Source organism: Cydia pomonella, chromosome 9, assembly GCF_033807575.1.
Source record: "Cydia pomonella isolate Wapato2018A chromosome 9, ilCydPomo1, whole genome shotgun sequence".
NCBI classification, from domain to species: domain Eukaryota; kingdom Metazoa; phylum Arthropoda; class Insecta; order Lepidoptera; family Tortricidae; genus Cydia; species Cydia pomonella.
Window position 1 is genome coordinate 12,264,854 of NC_084711.1, and position 18,457 is coordinate 12,283,310.

An 18,457-nucleotide genomic window follows, 5' to 3' on the forward strand; every position below is an offset into this window, starting at 1 on the left:
GTGTATATTTTATTTAATATGTGTTGATTGTGATTGGTGGTGGGCAAAGTTGCCCTTATAAGTTTTCAATTTACTAGGTTACATTGCCCAGCCCGCAACTTTTACGTCATTAATAACAGGGACTTGAAAAAAATTATTATTAGTTGCTCGGTGTACTTTTATAGGTAATGTTGTCATAATTATTCAAGCATTCTAATTTGCTGTAACGGATTTAATTTTATAAATGGCTCGCCGTTATAATTCTTTTCAGGGGGCCTAGCCAAGATAAATAACGTTCGCAGAACACGAAACGAAACTTTATCTGTCTCTAACGCACTAATGTATACGAGTGATAGAGAGAAAATAGCGTTTTGTTTCTTTTTCTGCAAACGATTGATCTTGACTAGCTACCCAGATAGGATTAGACAGAAGGAAAATGGTTCTTTATAGTGCAACTTTCTTAATGACCCTCAATATCACAATTTAGTTATAATACAATATTCTAATTATAGTTTACAATATCTACATAATAGTATTTAATACAATCGTATCATATCACTATTGTAATCAATACTTTTTCAACAAGTCATCTAAAATAATACTTTTTAGGGTTCCGTACCCAAAGCGTAAAACAGGACCCTATTATTATTAAGAGGAAGTAATTAAATGATCAGCCGTTTATAAAAATAATCTGAAAAAAATTGCCATTAAATCATTTGGACAGCATGCTGGCAATAAATAAAATCGAGCTATAACTCTTGTTCAGCAAATAATTCACAAACGGTCAACATTATAAACAAAATAGAGCCGCTTCTGCTATAATTTATCTGCTTAATAATGAGTCGTGCTGCAAAATAATTATTTGATCAGCAAGATTTAAAAATTGGTTGGTAGAAAAAACTTCTCAAAGCAGTTTAATTGAGACGTATTATGCATATTAAAGTAATGGTAATCTGATATAATAAGGTGGCTAGGGTTTGATTTGGAGAAAAATCGGCAGAGTTGCAGACGGAACGAAATCAGCCCACGTGACACGATATCACGTCACCAAAATCCAGAGGCGTAGCGAGGGGGGGGCTAGGGGGGCCATGGCCCCGGGCGGCACATGAGAGGGGGCGGCAAAATACGGTATATAAAAAATATAAAATTAAGAAATCAATATTTTCAAATCGTGCCACGAAACGAACTAATGCACCGCGGGAGCGATGCCGAGCATACACGATTGTTCGCTGGGCTACAACCGCGAAAATCGAAGTTCGTCAATTGCGGGCATTTTTATCTCTCACTCTAATTACGTCTTAGTGAGAGTAAAAGAGAAAGATACCCGCAATTTGCGAATTTCGGTTTTTGCGGTAGGCCCCCCGGTTATAGGTATAACCTATAGCCCTATATGACATCACACCAAATTGAACACGGTGCCCTCTGCGCGCAATCTGGGCGCCATCATTCGCAAAAATAGTCGGGCGTAGCCCAATGAACGTGGTGCGATACGGGCCATTAAATGCCGGTGGCTCCGGTGCCCTCATATTAAAAGAGTCGAGCATAGCCTGACGTCTTTTGCACTCTCATGTAAAAGCATTGGGCGCTTTGCGTGCGCTGCTGTGCTTAAGGCACCATGGCACAAAAATAATGTAAAAGATTTTAAATAATTGATTATGAAATTATAGCCCCAAAATTAATTAAATACAAAACTTTCAAATATAAAAGCAGACTACTGAAAATTGCGCTCTAAAACGTATGAAACAAAAAACATTCTCATCTGATATAATCATTTACCTACCTTAAAAATTATCTATAAATAATAAAAAAAACTTTTCACTTCACCAACGGGTAAAGGCTCTCTTGATTGTTCAAAAACGAATGAGAAAGTTGCATTTTATCCACATCCATGTGAGGCAAAGTAATCAGATGCAAATTGTGAGTTGTTACCTAGTGTTAACTTGTCGAATTTACTTTTAAATTATGATTTCCAATGATAAATGTATTATTACGTTCATTTGAATTTGATTTGGTTTTTAATTGGTATTTAATTTCATAGTTAGTATTTTCCTCGCATTGGTGTGGTGAAAAATGTTGTGTTTACTCGGAGGCAAAGTCTGTTTAACCCTCGTGCCTTGAAACCCTCGCAACGGTCACGATTCCACTGCTCGAACTTCAATTTTGGAATCTTTCGCTTACTCGGGTATCAATATTAGCACGAGCGGTTAAACAACAACGTTGCCCCCTTGTAAAACAAATAACTATTACATATTCGCTGTAATGTTTTTTTTACCAAGATGTGAAAATAAATAACGTGTCGTGTGCAGAAAACACCCACATTTTTGTCAAATTTGATCAAAAGTCAAATTTTTTTTGCTCCTTATGACGTCAGAAATACGTGGTTAAAATCTGTCGGGTTACTCGTCCCCACAGTATATTCAAAAATTAGTAAAGTATGTATGTTAAATTGTATTTCTTTATTTAAAAGATGTAAATATAAAATATTTTCTCTGTGATTACTTCAGAGATTTTTTTCTTTTTTCATGCTTTTATGAGCCAGATTTTCAGTAGTCGAGTTTTGGTTTTTGATCATATTTTTGTATTTTACCACATTTACCCAACTTTGTCAAGTTCATAAGATTATGTCACAAAGGTTTTGACTGATAATATGTAATACAAAGTTTTTGATAAGAAAAGTTAGCCATGATTTAAAAGCTTGTTTTATATGATCAAAACGTATTATAATTGTTTTAAAATTTAGATCGCGATTTTATTTACTACTTGTTTACTTTGGGATTGTCGTTAGACGCGAATACGCGGCTGGATTGTGAAAAAATATACTTCACAAAAGGGAGTAAAAATCAGTGTCACATATATAAAATAGGTACAATTGTTTATTTATATGAACCTACTTTATTATAACGCTATTTTCTCACCAGCATTTAGTTCTTCGACAAGTTTATACTTCAGCTAATACCTTCATACTTAGGCTACTTTTCAGTAACATGCTTATTTTTGACTGCCATTCAACGAGTAGGTTTGGTAAAACATGTACAGTTGCAATTTTGCCCGTCCAATACACATGATTTAAGTATCTAATGAAAGATAAAAGACCCTACATTTCTTTTATGTACGATTCAACCATGTAAAACAGAAAAATAAATAAATAGGGATCAAAATCACCTTAAAGAGGCTGCGTATTTTTTTCATGATTTTTTATACATTTGCGCTTACTTGTAAAGCATGCTGTGTACACTTGTTTTGAATCTCGTGCTAATTTTTAAGCCATCATATGCAATTGTATGTTTTTCATGATATTGTACGATATCTGTTTAGTGTACCTAATAAAGTAAAATAATAAATTTAATACCATTTCCTTCGAATATTACATAGAATAATGCGAAACTGTACCTATGACTTTTTTATCACTAAAAATCTTTGTGACTGAACTTATGACTTGTCCAAGTGATGTTGGTCGTAAATTGGGGCGGCAAAATTCTGATCGGCCCCGGGCGGCAAACACACACGCTACGCCGCTGCCAAAATCTCAAGGTTACCAAAAGGTCATCTAAAACCGAATCAGAGCACCTCACTATCTATGTGGTCTTGTATGTCCTACACCTAGAGAGCAATTGCGAAAACGGAGGCGCGGAGGGAGGGCAGCCCTCAAGCAAGCCGAAGCTGCGGAGCCGAGTGTAGTGACCGGGCTTCGTCACGCGAGGGTGGTAGGGCTGCTCTTCCGAAGCGCCGGAGCTACCCAGATCCAACAGCTTTACCCTGCCGCAGTTGCGTCCCGGTCCCCTCACCCCTCACCACATCGTCCATATTGTAAATTTTTACCCTTGAATACACCCTCTCCAACAAAAAGCTCGTTGCGCACATTTTGAGAATGGGCTGTCGTGAAGAACGCGATGATTGTAAATGACACATGTAGCAACACTTAAATCCGGAACCGGAATATAAAGAACATGAAATATAGTCTGTGGTAAGTGACGCTCTTTTCTCGTTATATGTAAATGTAAAATGGCTGGTGGATATCTAACTTGTTCAAATAAAAGTTCATATCAGTAATAGTGACTCAAGATTTCCTGATTCCTGCTCGGTATTTAGAATAAAAGAAAATTTGAATTCATTAACTATGTTCTATGTTTAAAGTTTCTTCTATAATGGTGTGGTGTTATAAACCTTCACTATGAGATTACTCCGTATTATATTATAGGTTAAGACTATACTGACTATCATTCAAGTAAACAATCCTTAAAGACTAACCCCCTTATTCATAAACGTGTACTAAAGTTACGATGCCGCTAATAATCGTTTGGCCCTTTCCATCATACCAATACGTTGGAAAGAGACAAACGATTATTAGCGGCATCGTAACTTTAGTACACGTTTATGAATGAGGGGGCAACTAGGTAAATATTTAGTGATTCCAAAAGAATCAATTTTAACAATCTTTAAACAGGTTTGGCATATAGCGTGGTCCGTGTCGGCCGCAGGTGTCGGAGAATTCTGGAGATCTTAACTCACGTCGAGTCCAACTTTACTAAGGAAAGGATGACAATATTTCTCCCATAATACTGAAGCCTTAGCCTCTTTATTACAATAATGCTATATTATGTCTATCAATAACTAAATCATAAAGCGAAGCAGATAATTAAATCCTACTGGGTCATAGTCATTGTTAAACCAAGACCGGAGTGTTAAAGGCAGTGCCGGATTAACCATTAAGCAAAATAAGCACTTGCTTAGGGCACCACGTCTAGGGGGGCACCAAAATCATAGGAAAAAAAAAACGCGCAGGCTGCATCAGCATCGCAGTCGTAGTGTACTACACTTATGTACACGAAACTTTTTGATACGTGTGCAAGTACCCATCTAATAAAGAAGGATCGTAAGAGAGAGAGTACACGTAAGCACATCTCCAACCTTACGCGGAGGCCATCAAAGCTCATGGCCAAAAAATCTTACCGTCGGGCTTGTGGCCAACCGATTTTCTCGACGTAGATTACCGATTTTGTAGCGTATTTTGGTCTCTTGCACACCAGATGTGTCGGCCAGGCCGAGTTGCTGCAGAGCCGCGATCCTGCGACCTAATTGTCAAAGTGTAATAAAGGGCCATGCGAAGGCCGAAAAACAAAAGTATCTTATCAAGTTGCGCTTTCGAGTTAAGGCAAAGGCCGAGCAGTAGGAGGACCGTGATTACATAGGTTCGATTTCAAGCCACTCTTTTGCAGTTCGGCGTTAGGTCTCATGCGACGCCAGGCCTTCTACTTTATGCAAACTGCCCCACTTTCGCTTGGTCATGAATCCAAATCCATGCTGTCCTCTTTCGCAGCTGGGCTGCCTTGCTCACACCTCGCCATTAGTTGTAGTATATGATAACGCGCCGCGATCTGACACTGCGGACGTCCAGTGCCGGATTAAGACATTTTGATGCCCTAAGCATTTCTAGACCATGGTGCCCCCTCATCAAGAGTACATTGAATTTTCTTGGTACGTTTATTGCCGCATTACTGCTGAGAATAGAATTTTCAATCCAACACATCATTTTATCACGGAAATTGACAGTACTGCAGCAGTAATGTTCCAACAGTATGTAAGGTCAAGTGTTAGCAAATTGAAGATCGTGCTTCGCATAAGGCCGGAGGCGAGCCAACCAATGTCCAAGTGTGAGAAGACATAAAAGGCATAGGCCGTTCTCCGCACAGGGTTTTGCAACCCCTAGAGCTTTCCTGCGAAGCTCATTCATGTGAGAGCAAAGGCAGAGCAAAGTAGGAGCTTAGCCATTAGGGGACTTAATAGGGTAAGATTTAAAATTACCACTGACCCGATGTTTCAAAAACTGCGTTGTCCCCATGGTCTCGGAAAAGACTGGGTAAAGTTGACATCAGTATCTTGACGTTGGAGGTAATTTTAGAACTTAATCAAACGCGATTAAGTCCCGTTTTCTTAACGTTTTTAATTGCTCAATCCCTAGTGTAAGGCGCAATCTAGTCAATCAATGCTTCTAAATAACATGTTGCAGGTAGTGATATGCTATGGAGTGTGATCTGTAACTTTAATGTATTTGAGCCCGGTCCATGTTGTTCATCTAAATGCGAATATAAGTTGTTTATCTTAGTGTAATTTCATAAGTTATAAGTGTTCTTGCTTATTGCTCATATCTATTTCTTGGTCTCTCTTTTTTTATTAATTGTAACCTTGATATATTTCATATTGTAATATCTTGTGTCACATGTGCTTTTGTATCTAGTGTGTATTTTGTTATTATATATACAGTTTCTATTTGCGAGTTCCTGTAATTGGCTCTGTACTACTACCTAAAAAGTTTAATGTATTTTTTATAGCTGTTGGAATTCCTTGTATAAATAAATAAATAATAATATGTCACAATTAGGCCAATAAAATCAGTTTTTTTCGAATTTGGTCCTAAAATGCGTGTAATCCGAGTTTGCTCCATTCCTGGAGGTGTGCATAAATGTTTCCTCTTTTTCAGTTTTTTTGCTTGAAAATCGAAAACGGTACGTCCGGCGTAAAATTTGTTCTAATTATGATTAAAACTGATATCTGAGGATCCGAAATGTAATTTAATTATGTTCTTGCAATAAAACATATTGATTTATTGAAGGTACCCTAATATGTATTCCTAGTCTAAATTGTATAAAAAGGTCGACATTTTTTATTTTTGGTAAAATCATGTTAAAAATCCAAAAACTCGTTCTTACCAGTGTCTAATCCACGAACTGTCCTTCAAAATCAAGTGGTTTCGAAAGGAAAAAAATATCTCCTAAGGATCCCAAAATGTATGCCCCCTGGGATGGAGCAAACTTGGATTACACGCATTTAGAATGAAATGAAAGTATTAAAACATTTTCCAGCTTGCTGGGAATTAATTCCTCAAAACGCTATTTTTGGATCTAATTTGATTGGCCTAAATCGTGAAAGTTTAAATCAGTGTTTTAAAGGCAAAGTCTAAGGCTGAGTTTTCATAAGGCTGAACGCGCGGAGCGTTCGATCGGCGCTTACGGATGAGGCATGGATGAGGCCAAAGGTCGAGCTGGAAGAAAGCATTTGAATTTGACCACTGGCGAGGTATGAATGGCTGAACGTCCGGAGCGTCCGATCGCGGTGGGTTATCATACAATACAACTGATGGCGAGGTGTGAGCAAGGCAGAAGGCCCAGCTTCGAGAGAGGACAGCTTAGATTTGGATCCATGTTAAGTGAAAGTAAGGCAGTTTGCACAAAGTAGAAGGCCTAGCGTCGCATAAGACCTAACGCCGAACTGCAAACCGTGATTACATAGGTTCGATTTCAAGCCACTCTGGCTTGAAATCGAACCTATGTAATCACGGTTCTCCTACTGCTCGGCCTTTGGCTTAAGTGGAAACCGAAACTTAATAAGTTGCTTTTGGTTTTGTGCCTTCGCGGGGCCCTTTAAACAGTTTGACAATTAGGTCGCAGGATCGTGGTTCTGCAGCAACTCTGCCAGGCCGACACATCTGGCGTGCAAGAGAGCAAAATTCGCTACAAAATCGGTAATCTACGTCGAGAAAATCGGTTGGCCACAAGCCCGACGGTAAGATATTTTGGCTATTAGCTTTGAGGGCCTCCGCGAAGGGTTGGTGATGTGCTTACGTGTCCTCACTCTATTACGACCCTTCGTTATTAGATGGGTACTTGCACACGTCAAAGTCGACAAAAAGTTTCGTGTACATAAGTACTACGACTGCGATGCAGCCTGCGCGTTTTTTTCCTACGATTTTGGTGCCCCCCTAGACGTGGTGCCCTAAGCAAGTGCTTATTTTGCTTAATGGTTAATCCGGCACTGCGGACGTCCAGCTATTCATACCTCGCCATTGGTCAAATTCAAGCCTTGCTTTCTTCCAGCTCGACCTTTGGCCTCATCCGTAAGCGCTGATCGAACGCTCCGCGCATTCAGCCTTAGACTTTGCCTTTAAAAACACCTTCACGATTTAGGCCAATCAAATTAGATCCAAAAATTGCGTTTTGAGGAATTAATTCCCAGCAAGCTGGAAATTGTTTTAATAAATGTATTAAAACAATTTCCATTTGGTCCTAAATGCGTGTAATACCAGTTTGCTCTATCCTAGGAGGTGTGCATACATTTTGGGATCCTTAGGAGATAATTTTTTCCTTTGGATTGCCAAACCACTCGATGTAGAAGGAACCCACTATCAATTACAATAGCACTTGGTGGATCAGACACTGGTAAGAAAGCGTTTTCGGATTATTAACATGATTTTACCAAAAATAAAAAATGTCGACCTAATTTACAATTTAGGTACTACGAATACATATTAAGGTACCTTAAATCAATCAATATATTTTATTGCAAGAACATAGTTAAATTACATTTCGGATCCTCAGATACCTATCAATTTTAATAATACTTGTAATTAGAACAAATTTTCCGTCGGCCGTACCGTTTTCGATTTACAAGCAAAAAAACTGAAAAAGAGGAAACATTTATGCACACCTCCTGGAGTGGAGCAAACTCGGATTACACGTATTTTTAGGTCGAAAAAATCTAATTGTATTGGCCTAATTGTGACACATTATTATTTCAGAAAACGGGACTTATTCGCGTTTGATTAAGTTCTAAAATTACCTCCAACGTCAAGATAATGATGTCGACTTTACCCAGTCTTCTCCGAGACCATGGGGACAACGCCGTCCTTGAAACGTCGGGTCAGAGGTAATTTTAAAACTTACCCTATTAAGTTCCGTTTTCGTAAACAATAATTTGCTATTTAAAACATTTGTGGCCATTGGTACTTGTTCTGACAAAAACCAATGGCCAATAGCTAAGCCCCTACTGAAGCTCGGCCTTTGCCCTCACATGAATGAGCTTCGCAGGAAAGCTCTAGAGGTTCCAAAATCCTGTGCGGAATACTGCCTATGTCTTACGTCTTCGCTTACACTTGGACCATGGTTGGCTTGGCCTCCGGACTTATGCGAAGCACGGTCTTCGAATTTGCTTACACTTGACCTTACCTACTCTTGGAACATGCTGCAGTTCTGTCAATTTCCGTGATAAAATGATGTGACGGATTGAAAATTCTATTCTCAGAAGTAATGCGGCAATAAACGTCACTCAATTTACCAAGAAAATTCAATGTAATCTTGATGAGGGGGCACCATGGTCTAGAAATGCTTAGGGCACCAAAATGTCTTAATCCGGCACTGGTTAAAGGGATCTTGGATTCCAATATTAATCATTATAAATAAATTGTGTACTGAACTAATCCCAGCACCTCCACCAAAAATTATGTACCAAAGGGGATATATTGATAGAGATGTAACTAGATTTATATGGGTGAAGGACTCAGAAAACCTGTCACTGAAGAAAACCTTATACAATACAGATTTACTAGTGTTCCTTTCGGAATGATCTCAAGTCCGTTTTTGTTAAATGCAACCATAAAACATCAAAGTCAATACATTATTTATTCAAATAGGCCTAGCAACAAGCACTTTTAAATCGTCAAATTTTACAAATATCATCTTAATCTAAATATCAGAGCAATTTATTGATGCAGTTATTATTGTTCTCAAAAAACATTGAATTATTATAGATATGTCAAACTTAATAATAAGAATTTCAATCAATCAAATCATTTATTTGTTAGAATACAGTCAAGTGGTTGTTATCAAATACATTTCAAAGAATAGTGTATTCAGCCAGCTAACGGGCATACAAATCTTATATTCATAAATAAAATTAATCTAATGTATACTACATTATACTAAACTTAATAACTATGCCAAATATGGTCAAAATAAAAAAATATCGTCAAACACGCAAAATTGTATAATACTAGTCTAGAAACTTTCTAGAATAAAATCTAAATGTCAAAAAATACGGTATATAATATACATTGAATTATCAATTTCATCATTATTAACATAACAATAAATAATTCATTATTTACAATCACACTTACTCCCACGGTGTTTCATCCTTCATGTAGTCTTGTGTGCTTTAATAGGCTTTAGAGATAAGCTTACGTTTTACATAATTTTTAAATTTACTACCAGACAATTCAGTTATAATATTAGGAAGTTTATTGTAAAATCTTACACAATTACCCATGAATGATTTTTTAATTTTATGGAGCCTAGTGAAGGGCACTGCGAGCTTATGTTTATTTCTAGTATTAATCTTATGTATTTCACAGTTTTTCTTAAAACTGGCAATGTTTTTATGTACAGTCAACCAATTTGAATCCTAGGCCACTATAGAACCTTGTCGCTTTAACTACTCTATACATGACATGCATCACTCAATAAGCACTGTCGTAGACAGACATTATGACATGGTTCTATAGTGGCCTAGGAATCAAATTGGTTGACCGTACATACAGAATATTCTCATAAATATATTGACAGTGCACTGTCATTATTTTGATGTCCTTAAACTTATCTCTAAGTGAGTCTCTATGGTTCATTTTATACATTGCACGAATAGCTCTCTTCTGCAGAACAAAAATAGTATTTATCTCTGAAGCACTACCCCATAGTAAAATACCATATGACATAATGCTATGAAACTATTCGTTCACGTTGTATCGAAATCGTAGGTGTTAGTTGAAATCTGCCGCTACAACTTCACAGAAAAGTTTAGAATATCTGATTCTGTGATCTTCTATCTGGAATGAAATACTTAGTTTCAGGGGTTCTTAACTTCTTAGCACTTCTTAGAAAATGAAAATAATCAGGAACATTTCTTTATTGTTCCTCTACCTCTTCATTATGTAATCTCTCGCAACGACAACGATTGACGCATACTTTACTCTTTGGAGCGATGAGATTTTGGCACTGTCAGACCATTGTCAAGACCATGCCAAGACAGATGATGTCACAGTCTAGAATATATAGGGAGAAATACTTTTAGTTAAACAGGGTTTTACTTAATATACAATGGCAATTATGAATGACATGTAGGCTTATAATCACTAATTAAATTCATGGACCCTCAAAGGAAAGCAGTACCCGGGCCCATGGCTAAAACGAGTTTAAAGTCGTCGCGTAAAAACACTGGTGTCATGAACACTTACCTTAAGCCTGTCGCGCCGAATAAGGAAATTAAAACAGCACACACTAGCACTCCCACCGTTGAGCACCGCTCTTTCCCTAGTGAAGAAAACCAGATCTACGGCGGGCAAGTGAATGTGCTGTCTATCATGTAAGTTTGAACCTAGGCAGTTATAATGGGAATAAGCTTCTTTCTTCTTCTATCTTCTTTCGTCTTTTATCTTTGTTCCATTTGATCGGCTAAGTAATCGGTTTCGCTTCAGCGTGAAAAAGGTATGATTTGTGTATGGATTTTGGAGGAGTCCGGCTGAGCTTATAGCTCAGCCTAAGTTTACCTTCCCATACGAAAGAAATTTCGTTCTCATTTTAAAACTGCCTGTTGGATTGTAATGAAATTTTGCACATACAATGACATGAGGTATATCTATGCTTGTAATTAGTTGAGTAACTCCAGCTTATAAAACAAACGAAATAGAGCAAAAAAAAGTTTTGTATGAATAACCTTAATTCGCTGTACTTTTTTAACTATGTTATATGAAACTACGTAAACGAATTACAGGCATAGATATACTTTATCCTATTGTAAGTATAAAGTTTCAGAGCAATCTAGCTAGCCGTTTTAAAATGAGAGCGTAACTATGTTTGTATGGTGAACCGAGCTTGCTGTGGTGGACCCTTGCGAACGCACAAGCTCATATTCTGGTCTGGCTTTCACACAATAAACATAAGAGCGCTTGAATTTAATTTCGCAGAATAAATTAATAAAGTTTCGTGGTTAGATGATTAAAGATTCAGCTTTACAACAGCTTACGTATGTTATTTATTCCTCCGTCACAATACATATTTTACATGGCGCAGCCGGTAGAATATATGACTGGACGCGCGCTATCTTTTAACCGTATCTTATAGTAAAAACACCAGCTAGGTACACAACAACAATCGCGTAGTGATGTCTGCAGGGATCGGAACCGGTTTTTTGCAAAAACATCGAAATAACCATATATTTCGGTTTATTTTATACTCTAAATGTCCTACATTTGTGTTTTCAGATAACGACTTCGTATTATTAGATTGCCTAATTAGAAATGAAGTAATTAACAAAGAACGAAAAAATACCGTTTTCGTTCCCATACAAAAAATACCGGTTTCCGATCCCTGGATGTCTGCACTTGAACCGATGAATGGTGTTACCGTCTTTTACTCCTATCCATACTTATCCCTCAAAATCTCTGTCTATTCTAACTAACCCATAACCCTTTATTCCAGTGACTTAGATAAGGACATAAGGTGCTGCAAGTATTCAGAAGATGTCAGAGAGATAGCAGTGGGGTTCGCGGACGGCACGATAAGGCTGTTTGACTGCAGCACGGGGGAATGCACACATAGCCTGGTGGACGATGAGTGCCGCTCCTATCCCGGCCCCGTCACGTCCATCAAGCACAGACCCATCAGCGATGCACATCCCAATTCTAACACACTCATATCCACATGTAAGAACATTAACCATACTTACAGCACGATAGACGAAGAAATATTAGGTATAAATACTATTACTTACAAAAGATTGTAGACGTAGGTTTGACAGCAGATTGCGCTGTACGACGCTAAGGTGCGTGATTAGTAAAGACACACAGAAGCTCCGTTCTTTTAGCTCGAAGTTTTTTTAAGATAAGATGCACCAAACGATTGACAGCAGAATTATCGCATAGTATCTCTTTCTACACTCTATGTCTTCCCGTTGATTAAATCCACTTTATTACTTTAAAATAGAAAACACTAAAAACAAGCAGTTGAAACCGATTATTGTTCTTTAGATGTTAACGGTTGTATAAAATGCTGGATGTCCAAATACGACCAATGTCTGTACACAATTAGGGAGAAGAGACAGACGCTGGGTCTCACGTACCACCCTCGTTTTTGCAAGTTCGTCACCTACGGGGACGACCGTAGAATCAACATGTATGATGAAGAGGCACAGACACAAGAAAGAGCATTTTACTCAAGGTACCCAACTTAATTTTCTTTCGGTAGTCCATAAAAAACAGATTCTTAAGTATATATAGAATGAGACACTGCAATGACCATCAAACGTTCTAGGCTAGAGCACAGAATAAGTAATAGTACTATAGTACAGAAAATAAACTTCCTACTAAACCGAAGTTTGACAGCGATTCAGTGACGAATCAATCTGTCCCTTTCTAATGTATGGCACTATCCCTTTCGGCTATTCAGGGTTGTCAAAATTCAAGTCATTATCTTATCTGTGGTTGTGCATGTAAAGGGACGTCAATTTGAGCCAACCCTAATAATTGCTCGGAGCAATGCCGAGCCGAATGGAGCTGAGAATGCCCGAACGCTGCAGTTTCCCCCCCTGGCTAGTCAAACCAAGATATGTTGGCAGCTATTTTGATAGTCCAGGCGGTGCACGGCTTATTTTAAACGTCAAACTTCTATGAAATTATGACGTTTACTTGACACTTGCACCTTCTGCTATCAAAATCGCAGCCATCTTATCTTGGTCGGACTCTAAAAGTATCGCAACATAGAGGCCACCCTAGAAGAATGAACTATTCAATCATTCTTATCTCGATACAGTTTACCTAAAAATAAAATCTTAATATTTCAACAGCGGTGCAAGGGGCGTTATAGACGGCCACTCGTCAAGGATATTCGCTTGCGCGTTCCACCCTAAGTCGAATCACGAGTTGGTGTCGGGCGGCTGGGACGACACCGTCATGTGTTGGGACGACCGCGTGCCGTACGCCACGCGGCACTTCGCGGGCGTGCACATGTGCGGGGAGGGGCTGGACTTTGACAAGCCGGGAAAACAGGTGTCGTAAAATCACCCAATTATATTGCAACACCTCTCAACTATGATCCAAAAGTAACTCAAATGTGATCAATATTTGAATACTTAACGCAGTTCTGAGGCAAAATATTCTTCTTTTTCATCTTGTTCATAAACTATCGATGCAACAATCATCTGTCAAGATGCTGTGGTCGATAATGGCGTATCATAAAGGTCAAATTTTTACGTAAATATGATATTTATAATTACACTTGCACACTGATCTGTTCTGTCAAAGTCACTGCAGAGTTAGTTTAGACATCGCCCTTTGCCGAGTAGTTTTTTTTGTTATTCGACACATAAAGCATCAACGATAAAAACAGTTTACTTTTGCTTTTATATAAGTATATATAGGCCAATCAAATTAGATCCAAAAACCGCGTTTATGGTGGTTTTCTTCTACATCGAGTGGTTTGGCAATCGTAAGAAAAATGTACCTTTCAAAATGTATGCACACCTCTTGGGATTGCGCAAAATCGGATTACATCACGCATTTAGGACCAAAAGAAGGTATTAAAACGATTCTCAGCTTGCTGTATATAAATAAATATATCGTGTCTAGTAATATTATATCTTTTTTTACAAAAAGATGGTAGCAAGCAAGCAAATTTTAGTTGCCCCTGAATTTGTTCTCGTTGATTCCATTTTTTTAGATCCTAACCTGTTCTTGGCAAGAGAAGGACTGTATTCAGTTGTGGGATTACGGCTCCTGCAAAGTGATAGAAACTATTGTCCCGGATACTTATCAATCGAAACTGTACTGTGGAAGGATGGTGCCGAAAACGAGTCTCATAGTTTGCGGTGGATCCGAAATTAATATGCTGCGTGTCGTTGATATCAATCTGAAAATAGTAAGTTGAATATAATATTTGAAAATTTTAACTGAATTTGAAACATTAACAGGTGCCTAAAACATACATAATCCGGTATTTAAAATTGTAACAGCCGGTAGCGGCCATTTCGAAAGACACAAAATAACAATTATGATACTATACTATATCTTGCTAGTTTGCCATTAACAGATGACACACTTTATGACCATCATAATTATATTGGGCGGCGTGTTTTAAATATACTATTCTGTCAATAAATACCGTCTCAAATAATTTAACTCCAGTCTTACTTTCCTACAGTCATATTCATATGTTTTATAGGTTTTATGAAGACATTTTATACATTTCTTTACAGACGGAGTGTTGTATACGTAATAACCCAGGCGGTATATATGGTTTTGATTTTGGAAGGGTACGAAGAAAAATTACTGTCGATACAGGAGGTGGGTATAAAAAGATCAGTGAAATTGGCAGCATACCGCGTGTCGCCTACGTAAGCGGGAAGAGGTTGCAGATTGTAGACTTCGGCCAATCATGATTATTTCAGCAGCCACATTGTTATACGTTTATTTTATTTTTTTATATATTTTTTTTACTTTATACTCTAATAAAGGGCGAGATGAACAGAAACTTCCCTGGAAAGTTGTACATCAGTTGTATTGAATTTATTCTCTCTTTTAACATTTTTCTACGCACAAACAGCCGTTTAATACAATTTTACGTGATAGACAAATACACTGTGATTTCATTTTGTAAACAGTATATAAAACTCTACAAAGATAAAATATCGAGTTTGGCAAGAATTCATAATATACGACTAGATCGGTTGCGCTGGCGCACCAATGGTCCGACGGCCGCCGAAGCGCAAAGCGTAAATGCTTAATGTTTTGCCTCTAAAACGGGCCGGTCGGCGGTTTTCCTTGTTATCTTAAAGTTAAACGGATGTCAAAACACTTGGTCATTTCCTGTTACATTGTAAACATTACAAATACAAGCGGCCTAAAACATACTATAATAAATATACATTGAAACAATTTGTAGACAAATTCTTAACGACATCATTAAAATTAATTCCGTCGGACCATTCGCGCACCCAAATCACCGGTCTACATTCATAATAAATAAAATAAAAAACATAAATACTTCTACATAGTATTATATACAGGATTTGAACATCTATTATTGTTCGACCGATTCAAGTTGAGCCTCGTCAACGGGTGGGTCTTCCCGTGTTGCAATTGTTTTTTGTTTTGAGCTTTCGACATCACAGTTGATACCACCACATTGGAGTAGTCGAACGGCGGGATGGACACCACGGTGGGCGCGATCGGCGGGCGCTCCGCGCCCGCGCCGGCGCCGGCGCCGCGCAGCGCGCCGCAGAACGAGTTGCGCAGCGCCGCCGGCCGCCGCTCCGCCTCCGCCGGCGCCGACGCCGACTCGCAGCGCGCCCGGCTCGGCTGGTCCCACCGGTCCACCAGCACCCTCACCGACACGTCCTCGCCGGCCGGCGGCGAGCTGGGCACTCGCTCCCGCCCGTCGCGCGTGCGCGACTTGGAGCGCCGCAGCGAGTCCGTCTCGGACCGAGCCTCGAACTCCTTCTTGAGGTTGCTGACGAGGCCCTGCGGCTGCGGCGCGGCGGCGGCGGCGGCGCGCGGCAGGTCGCCGTACGAGGCGGCGGCCAGGCGGCGGCGGCGCGGCCCCGAGCGCAGCCACGTGTCGGCGGGCGCGGAGGCGGACAGGCGGCCGCTCCACGTGGAGGCGCCGCGGTCCCGCGCGCGCTCCATGCGCGCCGCCGCCGTCACGAACTCCTTCAGTATGGCACAGGTTTCGTTGAACTTGCGTTCGTTGTCGGAGACGTCAGTGGCGCGGCGGCGCGGCTCGGCGTGCTCGCGGATGCTGCCGAGGTCGGGCCTGGCGGCGGGCGCGGGCGCGGGCTCGGCGGGCCGCTCGTCCTTGGGCCGCTTGTCGCGCTCGGCGCGCGGCCGCGTGTCGTACGAGCCCCAGGACGAGTGGCGCGACAGGTCGGGCACGACGGCGCTGTCGAACGAGCTCCACGAGCTCTGCCGGCTCGGGGGGACCTCCTCGTCGACGGCTCTCCTCTCGTCGCAGTCGTTCCGGTCGACTAAATTAGATAAAACGTCACTCAGTTTCGTCTTTACGTCTATGATACCACTGTCACTTTTCACTATATTATCGTTTCTGTTCTCTTCGAGCTTCTGCCAGGCGGGCTCCCCGGGGTCCCACGTATGTATTTTTTCAGAGTCTAGATTTGAGGGGGGATATTTGTGACTTAAGTTTCGCAGGGGGACACCTGCGGAGGTTTGCCCGGCGGCTCGGCCGCGGCCACGCCGACGACGGACGCGTCGGAGGATCTGTTGCTGGAGGACTCGCTGGTGCCAAAGTTTAGTCGCTGGTACCTCTTGCTCTCGCGCCGGTCGCCGGAGGCGGCGGTCTCGATTTCGTGCACGATGTGTTTGACCGAAGGCGCGCCCTCCTCCTTGAGGCGGATGATCTGGTTGGGCGAGACGCTGTAGGAGCCGTCGCCGTAGGGCATGAGCATGTGGCGCGTCTCGCGCGCGAGGTTCTCGAGGGAGACGGAGGTGGGCGGCAGCAGCTCGGAGGCCAGTTTGGTGTCGGGCGACCAGGAGCGCGGTCGGCCCGAGTACGAGCCCGTCAGCGCCAGCACCAGCGGCGTCGGATCCGTCACTTTGTTCTCGCTCTTTGAAATAGACTTTGGCGACTTGAGATTAGTTTCCGACTTGGACCTTTGCAGCTTCTCCTTATTCTTCATGGCATCGAGTATTCCCTGATAAGTTTCCAGCTGGTTGAGGAAGTTGGTGTTGGGTTTGATGCAGCCCCGCTTCGCCTTGACGTGTTTGAGAGCCTTGTCGAAGTTCCAGTTGTACGCCTTCATTGCGTACGCGATTACGACGGACGCGGATCTGCTGATGCCCATTTTGCAATGGACTAATACTTTTGAACCTTCGTTCCTGGCTTTGTTTATGTATTTGAATGTGTTATCCCAGTGCTTCAGTAGGTCAGTCTTTTCGTCGTCGTACACTCTTATATTTAGGTAATCGAACACACCAGGGAAAAAATTATCTATTTCTCGAGTCACATTCAATATGTGTCTTACTCTGAAATGTAAAGAAAAAAACAATTTAATACAAACATGTCTACAGCAGATGCATAAACATAATACTGCAAAATACACTTAACTTCAATTTTTGTTATTTTTTTTTTATAAAAGCTGACATGGGTTTCAACGCCATTCTGTATAAATAATGTGTTATTTTATTGCCAAATGTAAGAAAAACTTTTTTATTAACAATTGGTGATCACTAACTAGTTAAATTGAACCATACCCATTTCTCTGCAATTCCTCCAAATTGCTCGCGTTCCACTCGGAGCCGAGGTACACATGGTCGAAGATCTCGGTGGGCGCGTCCATCTGGCCCAGGATCGTCAGCATCTCCTGGTCGATGAACGACTTGTACTCGGCCAGGTCCATGTCGAGCTCGTCCTCGAGCCGGCCGCGGATGGCTTTGCTCGTCACTTCGTCTAGATCCACGCTCATCATAATTTCTTTGAGGGTGCATCGGATCACGCGTTCCGTTTCATCGCGCTCGCGTGGCCTGTGGAATCGGGTTATAGCGTTATTCATAAACGTGTGTCGAGTCTAACAAACCTTTGATAAAGAAAGGACGCTTACCATTATATTGCTGTCCCGCTCGCACACTGACATTGACAGCCGGCAT

At 40.7% G+C, this 18,457-nt stretch overlaps 2 protein-coding genes across 2 annotated transcripts in view; one reads left to right on the plus strand and one right to left on the minus strand.

Moving 5' to 3' along the window:
• Positions 1 to 9,191: 9,191 nt before the first annotated feature.
• On the plus strand, positions 9,192 to 15,347 carry LOC133521407 (uncharacterized WD repeat-containing protein alr3466-like). The gene is made up of 6 exons (XM_061856355.1): positions 9,192 to 11,169; positions 12,285 to 12,508; positions 12,833 to 13,022; positions 13,648 to 13,849; positions 14,520 to 14,717; positions 15,055 to 15,347. Exons 1-6 carry the CDS (start codon positions 10,952 to 10,954, stop codon positions 15,235 to 15,237), a joined length of 1,215 nt encoding a protein of 404 aa, XP_061712339.1. The 5' UTR covers positions 9,192 to 10,951; the 3' UTR covers positions 15,238 to 15,347.
• The window catches only part of LOC133521402 (protein phosphatase Slingshot), a 48,957-nt gene continuing 45,838 nt past the window's right edge, over positions 15,339 to 18,457 (minus strand). The window contains 3 exon segments of the mRNA XM_061856345.1: positions 15,339 to 17,001; positions 17,004 to 17,836; positions 18,065 to 18,334. Coding sequence (XP_061712329.1) covers positions 15,845 to 17,001; positions 17,004 to 17,836; positions 18,065 to 18,334 — 2,260 coding nt within the window. The 3' untranslated portion in view covers positions 15,339 to 15,844.

Bases quoted from the DNA above. Each gene is read 5' to 3' on its own strand.
- LOC133521407 (XM_061856355.1), top strand. From the start codon at position 10,952: ATGGACCCTCAAAGGAAAGCAGTACCCGGGCCCATGGCTAAAACGAGT. The intron at 13,023-13,647 runs GTACCCAACTTA...ATATTTCAACAG, and splicing joins GAAAGAGCATTTTACTCAAG to CGGTGCAAGGGGCGTTATAG. The intron at 14,718-15,054 runs GTAAGTTGAATA...ATTTCTTTACAG, and splicing joins TTGATATCAATCTGAAAATA to ACGGAGTGTTGTATACGTAA.